The sequence below is a fragment of the Oreochromis aureus genome, linkage group 6 (genome assembly GCF_013358895.1).
Source record: "Oreochromis aureus strain Israel breed Guangdong linkage group 6, ZZ_aureus, whole genome shotgun sequence".
Lineage (NCBI taxonomy): Eukaryota > Metazoa > Chordata > Actinopteri > Cichliformes > Cichlidae > Oreochromis > Oreochromis aureus.
Window position 1 is genome coordinate 3,207,950 of NC_052947.1, and position 11,889 is coordinate 3,219,838.

Genomic DNA, 11,889 nt, shown 5'->3' on the forward strand with positions numbered 1-11,889 from the left:
GGTTTTCTTCCAAGACTGCCCTGTATTTGGCTCCATCCATCTTCCCATCAACTCTGACCAGCTTCCCTGTCCCTGCTGAAGAGAAGCACCCCCAGAGCATGATGCTGCCACCACCATATTTGACAGTGGGGATGGTGTGTTCAGAGTGATGTGCAGTGTTAGTTTTCCGCCACACATAGCGTTTTGCATTTTGGCCAAAAAGTTCCATTTTGGTCTCATCTGACCAGAGCACCTTCTTCCACATGTTTGCTGTGTCCCCCACATGGCTTGTGGCAAACTGCAAACGGGACTTCTTATGATTTTCTGTTAACAATGGCTTTCTTCTTGCCACTCTTCCATAAAGGCCAACTTTGTGCAGTGCACGACTAATAGTTGTCCTATGGACAGATTCCCCCACCTGAGCTGTAGATCTCTGCAGCTCGTCCAGAGTCACCATGGGCCTCTTGGCTGCATTTCTGATCAGCGCTCTCCTTGTTCAGCCTGTGAGTTTAGGTGGACGGCCTTGTCTTGGTAGGTTTACAGTTGTGCCATACTCCTTCCATTTCTGAATGATGGCTTGAACAGTGCTCCGTGGGATGTTCAAGGCTTGGGAAATCTTTTTGTAGCCTAAGCCTGCTTTAAAATTCTCAATAACTTTATCCCTGACCTGTCTGGTGTGTTCTTTGGACTTCATGGTGTTGTTGCTCCCAATATTCTCTTAGACAACCTCTGAGGCCGTCACAGGGCAGCTGTGGAGCTGTTTTGCAAAGAAGAATGGGCAAGAATTTCAGTCTCTAGATGTGCAAAGCTGGTAGAGACATACCCTAAAAGACTGGCAGCTGTAACTGCAGCAAAAGGTGGTTCTACAAAGTATTGACTCAGGGGGCTGAATAATTACGCACACTCCACTTTTCACTTATTTATTTGTAAAAAATGTTTGGAATCATGTATGATTTTTGTTCCACTTCTCACGTGTACACCACTTTGTGTTGGTCTTTCACCTGAAATTCCAATAAAATTGATTCATGTTTGTGGCTGTAATGTGACAAAATGTGGGAAAGTTCAAGGGGGCCGAATACTTTTGCAAGGCACTGTATGTCAGGACTGCAGTATGTGGTCACCCTGAGGGAGCATTCAAAACTGTTGGATCCAAAAGCACCAAGAGTACTCTGCAAAGTTCTTGAGCCACCACTCATTTCTTTACATTTTCTGAGCAAAATGGGAAATGGGTGCAGATTTAAACATGTGGAAACACATATGGAAATGCTTCATATAACCCACAGACAGACCCTGTACAATTCTAACAAATTTTCCCTCTTTTCAGCAGTGGGTCTTATGTAAACTAGTCAGTACTTCACAGTGCATTCATGCTCCCATCAGGCAGAATCTCCACCCTTCCAGAAAATCTACAAGCACAATGGCACCACCTTACATCTGAAGGAGCCTACAGCGCTGTCAGCACCTATGCACACACAAATACTGGGTGTGTATATCCTGCTGCAGTCCCAGCAGCAGCAGATAGAGCCTTGGTATATGCATTGTGGAAAAAAGATGGCTTTTACTCAAAGATTATAATCTCCGAACACTGACTGTGGATTGCCATTTTAATCGCGCTGAAAAAGAAAAACCCCCAATAACGTGTCAAGTGTAGCCCGCGGATGTTCGGCTGATCCCGCAGAGCCAGGCGGCTGCCTGATTTACATGAAGGAAGCAAGCAGCGGACCAGACTCGGCCCTGCCAGGCTGGTCTTTACAGACGGACAGGGTGTCACGCTAAACGGCTCTGTGAAGCTGCCAGTGTTAACATGGTGGTCGTTATCATTACCATCCTTTCAGAGGCACTGTGCAGTGGTGTCAGGGCTTCACTGCCAATACTCAGGAAGCAGAAGCTGACGGAATGTTCTGAGCCTCCGAGTAAGCGACACACAGCCCACGCTGAAGCCGGGGTGGGGACGCAGAGCATTAGCCACTGAGAATGGTGCTAACGTTAAAGGGATCGGAGAAAATTTCGCTAAGATTTAAATTCCGGTGATAGCTGATAGCTTACACGGGCAAGCCCATCTTCATAAAATGTGTGGGATGGAGAAAACAAAGCCGAGTCACAGGACGCGACAGCCACAGGCTCTGCCTTGCTACTGTGAGCTATCTGGACATCCAAAATTACCATTCATACAGGCACTCCACCGACACACGGTGTGACTGCTAAAGCTCAGTCTAACGCTGCTGCCCGAGTAAGCATTAACATTAGCCAACCGTGAGCTACCTAGGTCTGTACTGCTTAACCCTGGCTAGCAGATAGCTAACAGTTCACCTCACCTGCGAGGTTCGGGTTCCAAACACAGTAAATCCGATGTTTCACTGTTGGTCATGTTTTTTCATCCTGCGGTTAGAATGAAAGAAAAGTCGTTGTATCCGTCAAAAATTCATACTCCAGCCTTTCAGCGGTGATGGGGTCTTGTCTTGGTAGCTAGCTATCCCAGTTCCTGGCTAATTCACAGATAAATAATCAGCTAGCAGACCACCGATGCGTCTTCCGTTATTTTACTACAGGCAGCTAGCTTGACCAACTGTTCGGAGAAGAGGCTGCTCGGTTTGTAACTTATCCAGGCCTGTACAACGCCGAGAGGCCGCCAAATAAACGTAATCCCACGATAATTATGTGTTCTTCTCACATATCCATAGTATTACTGAGTAACAGACTCTCAGAGACCGACATATTTGTCAGTACTGTTAAACTCTGATGCCAGCGTCCAACAGCAGAATTGTCGCAATAAAAATAACAGTGATTGGACAACAGGACTGTCAATCACCCTACAAGCGTATTGTATTCCTCCTGCACCTGCAAGCCCTCCCCGGTCCCCGCCCCCTGAACGCCGAGCGTCATGATTGCTCTTTATCGTGATAAAATTGATTGAGCAGCACCCACACGTGTTAAAAGCCTTGCAGCTGAACGTCATTGTCACTGAGGCTGGATGCTACATAAGCTGAGGGTTTAATCCTTTCATGTGACACACTGACACAGTAACGTATGTTTGTTATATGTGTATGTGCGCGTTTATTCTCGTTATAGGGCCAACACACGCACACGCATACACCAACAACACAAAGGAGAGATTAAATGGACAGCCGGCGCTGTGAGGATAAGCGCACAAGCAAGTCCCCCACCAGCAGCCACACACACATACACAAAATCGCTAATATTAAATCTAAAATCCTTCCACAGGAAAAACATAAATGCGTCTGTATTATGGCACAGTGTGTGTGTGTGCGTGCGTGTGCTTCTTGAAAGACTGGACAGTTGGTAAAGAGGCAATCATAGAATTGAAAACAAAAACCAAGGATTTTGTGATGACCCACTTCTAACGGGGGTCATTATGTGCACTTCAGTCTAAAAAGCTGATTAGTAAAGAATAGCTTACATTTTTCCACTGCTTACCACTTCATGTAGCCCAATCAGTCATAACAACATTCATGCTCAGTACAGGTGAATATTGTAGTCTCAGTTATTTAACAGAATGACTGACTACACCTTTCCTAACTGTAACACACAATGCCTCTGCGGTTTTGTTAAATACGTAATGACTCAGTGTAGCACATCATGTGCTGTTGTTTTTGTGTACTTTGTGTTTTTTAGCACCACTTCTTTCTGCCTTGACCAAGCTATCAACATCAGGCCACTGCCAAGAGCATCACACTGTTCTAATTAGCCAGGATGCAAAGCAGGGATAACAGAAAACAAAAAAGTGAACATAGAGAGTTATTCTAACTGATGGTGGTTTAATTTTTCTTCATTCAAAACGATAAGCACTATTCTCAAGAACACACCTGACAGTGGGTATCAGTGGTGATCACCTGTGTTGGGTGTAACATACTCTGATTTATTTTTTGTTGTAGTTTTTTGTGCCTCCTCTGGGTACTCTGGCCTTCCCACACAGCCCATAAACATGTCTTTGTGTTAGTTCAGTGTATTTTCATTTATAGAGTACCAAATCACAACAAGAGCTGCCTCGAGGAGCTTTATACATTAAGGGAAATGGTAAATGGACTGGTTCTTATATACTTTTTGCTCAACTTTAAAGACTCTACAGCTCTGGTATTGTACCCAGGTTTTTTTTTTGTTTGTTTGTTTGTTTTTTTGTGGCAAATGTGGTGTGTTGATTTTTCTCACCTTTTTCTCACACGGAGCGTGGAAAGAACGTCGCACCGTATCACGTATAATTTGATTCACATATACGTTTTTGTGAACTCCATTGTACACGAAGCGATCTTCACGGGTGGGGGGGCAAAACGATCTGGTCGATATGCCCCCGAAGGCCGTTAAGGCGCTACCGGCAGAGGATGACAGCTATGTCAGTGTTAGCACGCTGAACGCTATGCTGGAACAGCAACGGGAGTTTTACAAAGATCTGATTCACCAACAGCAAGATAACTTCAAGACATTTGTCCAATTAATCATGGATGGAACTAACAAAAGGTTGGACAGCATTCTAAGGGATGTACGGGATGTTAAATCCAGCCTGCAATTCACGGATGGGGTCGTCACCGAGCTGCAAACTAAAAGAGTTTGAATCGGCGGTCAGCAGCATACGCGAGGAACACAGAGAATTAACAATCAAGATGGATTATTTAGAAAATCAATCGAGAAGGAACAACATTGTGGTGGATGGATTAATAGATGAAAAAGCAGAAACGTGGGAAGGATCAGAGGAGAAAGTCCGACACATGCTGAAGAACAAGCTGGGCCTGGATAGTGACAGCATTCAAATTGAATGCGCTCACAGAGTCGGTCCATACAAGGAAAATGGACGAGCCAGGCAGATTGTGGTCAGACTACAAAGATTTAAAGATAAACAATTAATTTTGTCATCTGCCAAAAAAACTGAAAGGTACCAGTCTTTACATCAACGAGGACTTTTCAGAGTCCATCAGGAAGAAGAGGAAAGAACTGTTACCACAGCTGAGAGCGGCCAGAGACAGAGGTGATATTGCCGTCCTGAAATATGACAAATTAATTGTTAAACCGAGGTCACAGAACGCCGGAATTAATATTTAGACTTCAGCAATGTTGTCATTTGTAGCTGTTGAGATCGATCGGTCTGCAAATGTCTGACCCTATACTTATTCCCGGACTCTCCGGTAAAGATCTTTCAGTAGCTCATGTCAATATTTGTAGCTTTAAATATAAGATTCAGGAAATTCAGTTACTGTTGTCAACAAATACGATAAGTGTGCTGGCTATTTCCGAGACTCATTTAGATGATGCCTTTGAGAATAATGAATTTGAAATAAACGGTTATAAGTTGTATAGGAAGGACAGGAACAGATTTGTACATTAATGATAATATAGCAAGCAAACTACGAATGGACTTAATGTTTGATGATCTGGAAATTGTGTGGGTTCAGTTACACCCGCTCTATGGCAGGCCTGTATCAGTTGGTTGCTGCTATAGACCCCCAAGTAGTAATACGTTGTATGTAGAACGAATCTGTGAAATGCTGGAAAGAGTAACTGGGGAAAACAAAGACATGTTCTTATTAGGAGACTTTAATATCAATTGGTCAGCTCCTTCTTGTCCTTTAAGGAAAAAGATATGTTCATCAGCGTCGGCTTGTTGCCTGTCTCAGATGATCACCATTCCCACCCGGGTTACGGTCAACGCAGGAGGTCATAGGTCATCATCATGTATTGATCACATATATACAAATGTTCCTGAGCATTGCTCTAATATTGTTTCTATTCCAGTTGGTTTTAGTGACCATAATCTTGTAGGTTTGACCAAGAAAATGAAACCACTGAAAACTGCACAAAAGATTATTTTTCATGGATCATACAAAAATTTCAATGCAGGTAAGTATATTAATGATGTAAAAGAAATTCACTGGACTGACATCTGCCTCGAGCGTGACCCTGATATGGCATTATCTATGTTTATTGAAAACCTTTGCTACCTGGCTGACAAACATGCCCCCTTAAAAAGATTTACTGTTAAAAAGAACTACGCACCCTGGCTAGATAATGAACTTAAGGCTGCAATGTCAGAAAGGGATATAGCAAAAGCAAAAGCACATAAGTCTGTCAGTCCACAAGAGTGGGCAAGATATCGCGAGTTAAGAAATCAAGTAACTAAAGTGAATAGGCGCAAGAAGAAAGAATATTATCAACTTAAGCTCAAGGAGGCCAACAAGGACAGCAAGAAGGTGTGGAAAGTTTTAAATAATATAATGGGTAGAGATCCAGTGGTGTCTCACATCTACACGGGTGGTACGTTTATAAGTAAAGCTAAGGATACAGCCAATTATTTTGTGAATTACTACAGCAATAAAATAACAAATTTAAAATCTAATATGAGCAGAGGCGATCCCACCTTCACGTCGTCTTATACAGGATGTTATCATGAATAATAAGCAATGCCAATTTAAGTTTGAGGCAGTGAGATGGTAGAGCGCTTATTGATATCACTTCCTGACGATACATCCTCTGGCTCTGATAACACAGACAGTAAACTGCTCAAAGTTGCAGCCAAGTTTGTGTCCCTTCCTATATGTCACATATTTAATAGATCTTTGGCATGCAGCTTGTTTCCATTGCAGTGGAAAGAATCAAAAATAATTCCCATTCCTAAAAACAAGAATGACGTTTTTAATGGTGTCAATAGCAGACTATTAGTCTACTCCCCGTTCTAAGTAAAATTATGGAGAGGATTGTCTATGAACAAATTCAACATTACCTAACAGAAAATCAGTTACTCACTCAGTTTCAACATGCTTACAAACCTGGTTATTCCACCAGTTCAGCTCTCATTCACACGACAGATAACTGGTATAAATATCTAGATAATGGGAATTTGGCCGGGGTGGTATTTTTGGACTTTACTGCTGCATTTGATTTGATAAATCATGATCTTTTGATAGATAAACTAAAATGTTACAGATTTTCACCAGCTGCTTTGTGCTGGATGGAAAGTTATTTGTCTGGAAGAAGGCAAAAGGTTTATTATAATGGTTATTTCTCGGAGGGCTGTGAAATGAACTGTGGTCTACCCCAAGGCAGCTGCCTCGGTCCACTTCTCTATTCAGTCTTCACGAACGATCTGCTGTACGTCCTGGATAAATCCCGTCTTGTAATGTACGCTGATGATTCCACCATGTTTTATTCAGCCAGTAGCTACTCTGAATTGACCAGTGTATTACAACAAGATTTGCTGAATGTGTTTGACTGGATAAGTAAAAACAACATGATTTTAAACGTGTCTAAATCAAACTCCATGTTAATAGGATGTAGAGTACGCTTAGTCAACAGCCCACAACTAAATCTTTCCATAGCTGGATCGGTATTAGAACAGGTCACCCAGATTAAACTACTTGGTGTTACCATAAACCACCACCTTTCATGGTCTCAGCACATCAAGTCTGTTATTAAGAAAATGGGACAGGGCATAGCTATAGCTAGGAAATGCTCCTTTTATATTACTTCTTCAATTATGAAAGGTGTCATTAATGCACTAGTATTATCTCATCTAGAGTACTGCTCAATCATTTGGTCAGCAGCTAATAAGACAGATCTGAACAGACTTCAGTTAGTCCAAAACAGGGCGGCCAGATTAGTGTTAAGGTGTTCATATTATACAAACATCGATAAAATGCACGATAAACTTTCTAAATTATACTATGGCTTACTTGTATTTTTAAAGAAAGCAATACTGGTAAACACACCACACTTTTTGGAAAATTGGCTTCTATTCATACTTTTAAAAATCACCTAAAAGCCTATTTAGGCAGTTTTTACTTTATTTGTAAATATTGTAAGAGGGTAATGTCACTTGTAATAGAAATTGTGTACTTTGTTTGAGTGTTTCATATATTTTTTTATATTAACATGTTTATATTTTCAGAATTGTAAAACTTTATTGTGGATGTAAGAGCCAAATTATGTGGATATTTTGCATCCAATTCATTGTGTAACATTTTATTCAATGGTATTTGATGGTTTGGGCCCCAGGAAGACTAGCAACCACTGTTGTGGAAGCTAATGGGGTTCCTCATAAATAAACAAATAAACAAACACCTCAACCCAGTATCAGCTGGGATATTGCTTTAACAGAAACACAACTGTTTGATATAACATTTTCAGGGACCTTTATTTATTCATATAATTCTACAACAAATCAAAGCAGCATTGCAGTCAAGCTAGAAACTGCACACAAATGTAAAACAATGTACACCCTCCTATGAAGAAAAATATTTACAGGCAGTAACAAAGGCTCTATGTTCATCACTAAGGAAATGATAAGTGAAAGTAAGCAGCAGGCCTTAATCACAACTGCTGAACAATGTCATAATAACACACAACAGGTGGATACAATAGGCTGGCTACACCATAACTACAACATTCTCACTGTCTACAATGTCATATTAAATATAGACTATGCCATATGAAGGTATTTGTGGGTGTTGTGTATTCGATTGGATTATACAGCATGTATGCTGCCTAAAATAAAGACACTTTCGAGAGTTTAGTCTAAGGCCCTAACACTCGCTGAAGCATGTCTCACATACACAAATATACATACGTACTTAACACATCTTATCTTTGCAGTGTTATCACATTTTCTGTTCACACTGTACGAGCTCTCTAGACTTTGCCAGACATGATACTGTGCTCTCCTGTCCTACTGACTCTACTAGTTTCAAGTAATTCATGAAATCATTACCAGCTATATTTCAGCTTATACGCTCTAATATCGGTGCTGTTGTGTTCTGAGTGTTGTTTACTATATTTTCCACTGTATTTAAATCCTGTCACATTTGTCTGTGCCTGCACAGAATAAACATTAAAGAAGGAGAGAATGAGAAAAGGAGGAGGAGCTCTTGCTGATGTTTTACTTACAGCTAAACCAAATCGTAAAATACTATTTATGGCACTGGCTTCTGATTATTAGCATTTTGTCATATGTGGCTGTAGCTCAGGTGGTATAGCAGGTAACCTACTGATCCAAAACTTGGTGGTTTGATCCCAGTCTGCATGCCAAATATCCTTGGGCAAGATACCATTTACCATCATCAGTTCAATTTCTGTAACAAATTTTCCCAAATATGGGGTAAATAAAGAAAAAAGCCACATCTTTTTATCATCTTATGAATCCTTCATTTGAGAATGAAGCTGCTTTGTTAGCCTAAGACAGGGGTAGGCAACTCCAGGCCTTGAGTGCTTAGAAAGGCTAACATGAAAAGAGTATTCTTAAGACGCGATTACAGAACGAGGTAATCAAACTGCACGGCGTCATCGACACTAGTAACAGACCCCTCTTAAAAGTGAGTCCTTTGGAAGCTAGGGAAGAGGAAACAAGGCTTTGATGTTCAACAAGTGTGGGTCATGTCATTTAAGAGTCCTGCAGGTTTTAGATATCACCCTGGGTCAACACACCTAAATTAAATGATTAGTTATCATTAGTTCATATTCAATTTCACGCCTCTGGAGAACTACAAGACATGCTGAGGAGATCATTTAGCAATTTGAATCTGCTGTGTTGGATCAAGCACACATCGAAAACCTGCAGCACAGCGGCACTCGAGGCCTGGAGGTGCCTACCCCTGGCCTAAGAGATCAGAGAGAGAGACTCTCTGGGTTTGCCCGAGCTGGAGACAAAGAATCATTCAAGTACCTTAACTTTGCATTACTATCGAACAATCACTGTAAATAAACGCACTGAACGTAACCTCCCACATCTTGAGTCCTCAGATCTCCTTAGTTATGACAGAATGATTTAGCCAAATCCCGACCCAGACCTGAATTCGCTGCTCCCCTGTCCTCCAAAAAGCCGAGCTGGATATACACAGGGATCTGCTCCACCATGTCTCTGGCCAACAAGATGCCAGTCTTCAGAAGATATCAGAATGTTGAGGTAAGTCTGTTTCCACTGCCATATCACCAGCACGATCTGCTTCCCTGGTTTGAATAACCCCAAGTTCTGGTGGAGTTTGCCCGGAGCACTTCCTGAAAGGTGTGACAGAAGTTGGCCAGGTGTGTCTCTCTCCATTTGAGAGACACAGAATGATCAGAGAAGGTGAGTTTTTTGAAACATGTCCACGGCAGTTAAAAGACAACATCTCACAGGAAAGGTGGGCAAGTTAAATAAAGATTCCCTGCGAAGATTATTGTTGCCAGATAAACTTGTTTCCCAGTCTATTTCACATTCTGTCCAAGCCTTAATTAATTCTGTAGCAGAACAGAATTTTCTTGACTAGAACCATCTCGCCAAACTCAACATTCCCCTGGAAGAATTAACAAAACTTCTTCAAGTTTCACTGTTGGACTGGACATGTCTCCTGGAAATCATCTCTCTCTATAAATCCAGTGCCCACTCAGAACAGATCCAAGTATACTTTTGCAGTGCTAGTGTTAGGATACCCTTGGCTGAGCGAACACATCCCTCACAGTTAAAAACAAATATCCATCGCCTCTGTTATCGTCAGCATTTGAACTGTTGTAGCAACTCACAATCTTTTCAAAACTTGATTTATATGATGCAAATCACTTGGTGTGAATCAGAGAAGGAGACATATAGGCCCCGTAATGGGCCACCTCTTTTTGTGCCCTCTTGTGTCCATTCCCAGGTCATCCACTGAGCTCATACCTCCGAGTTTGCATATCATCCCAGTGAGAATCTAATTCTCGATAAAAGACCCATCCGTCCGTCCGTCCGTCCGTCCGTCCGTCCGTCTTCTTCTGCTTATCTGGGGCCGGGTCGCGGGGGCAGCAGCCCATGCAGAGAAGGTCAGACTTCCCTCTCCTCAGCCACCTCCTCCAGCTTATCCGGGGAAAGACCAAGGTGTTCCAAGGCCAGCTGACAGATATAATGTCTCCAGCATGTCCTGGACCTGCCCCGGGGCCTCCTCCCAGTGAGATATGCCTGGAACACCTCACCCAGGAGGCAAACAGGAGGCAGATGCCCGAACCACCTACACTGTCTCCTTTTGATGTGAAGGAGCATCACCTCTACTCTGAGCCCCTCCTGGATGGCCTAACTCCTCTCCCTAGGCCAGCCACCCTTCAAGCCCAGTTCCGCCGCTTGTATCTGAGATCTCGTTCTTTCAGTCACTGCCCACAGCTCGTAACCATAGGTGAGGGTAGGGACGTAGATGGACCCTAAATGCTCTTTGATATCTTGATAAAAGATAACAAAAAGTACATTGCTGCCTGTATAGTGTGTGCTCAGAACAAATCTTCCAGTTCTCCTCCAGTCCGTTTGCTCCACCCACTTCCAACTCCAGGAAGTCCTTGGTCCCACATTGAAGTGTGTTTTCTCACTGGCTTGCCTTGCTCTGGTAACACAGTAATCCTCACTATTGTTGAACATTTTTCAAAAGCTGCACACTTTGTTGTTCTCCCTAAACTTGCTTCAGCTCCTGGTGGACCATGTGTTTATGGAATTTGACTGGACATAGTTTCAATCCAGGGTCCTCAATTTACAGCACTTGTCTGAAAGAATTCTGACCATCCTTGGTGCCTTGGTGAGTCTTTCTTCTTCTGGTTTCCATTCACAGAATTACATCACTTCCCTTAATCAGTCCACCTGGAGCATGCAACTCACCTGGATGGAGTATGCACACACCACTATGATATCATCAGCCCCTGGTCTCTTTCAGTTTGAATCATTCCTTGGGTATCAACCTCCACTGTTTCCAGCAATGCCAAATCATCTCCGCTGGTGTCAGCGGATCTGGAAGGCAGCTCGGGCAGCACTGGACCAAGGATCGAAATAATGGTCTGCCAGACCACCGTCGTGTTAAACTCCAAGTTACATGCCGTGACAAAAGGTTTGGTTATTAACAAAGCACATTCCTCTAAGTAAGGAAAAAACCCCATCTCCAAACAGTCTGTCAGCTCAAAATATGAGAATCAATAACATTT

General features: G+C 42.4%; 1 protein-coding gene across 3 annotated transcripts in view; it reads right to left on the bottom strand.

Moving 5' to 3' along the window:
• zdhhc5a (zinc finger DHHC-type palmitoyltransferase 5a) overlaps positions 1-2,760 on the bottom strand; it is a 30,984-nt gene extending 28,224 nt beyond the window's left edge. For 2 of the 3 annotated variants that reach the window (XM_039613412.1, XM_031751519.2), the window contains exon 1: positions 2,295-2,759. In XM_039613412.1, coding sequence (XP_039469346.1) covers positions 2,295-2,347 — 53 coding nt within the window. In that variant the 5' untranslated portion in view covers positions 2,348-2,759. Of the gene's footprint in view, positions 1-2,294 lie in introns of all 3 variants that reach the window. The other variant, XR_005613395.1, reaches the window with a different exon arrangement.
• Between the last annotated feature and the right edge of the window lie 9,129 nt (positions 2,761-11,889).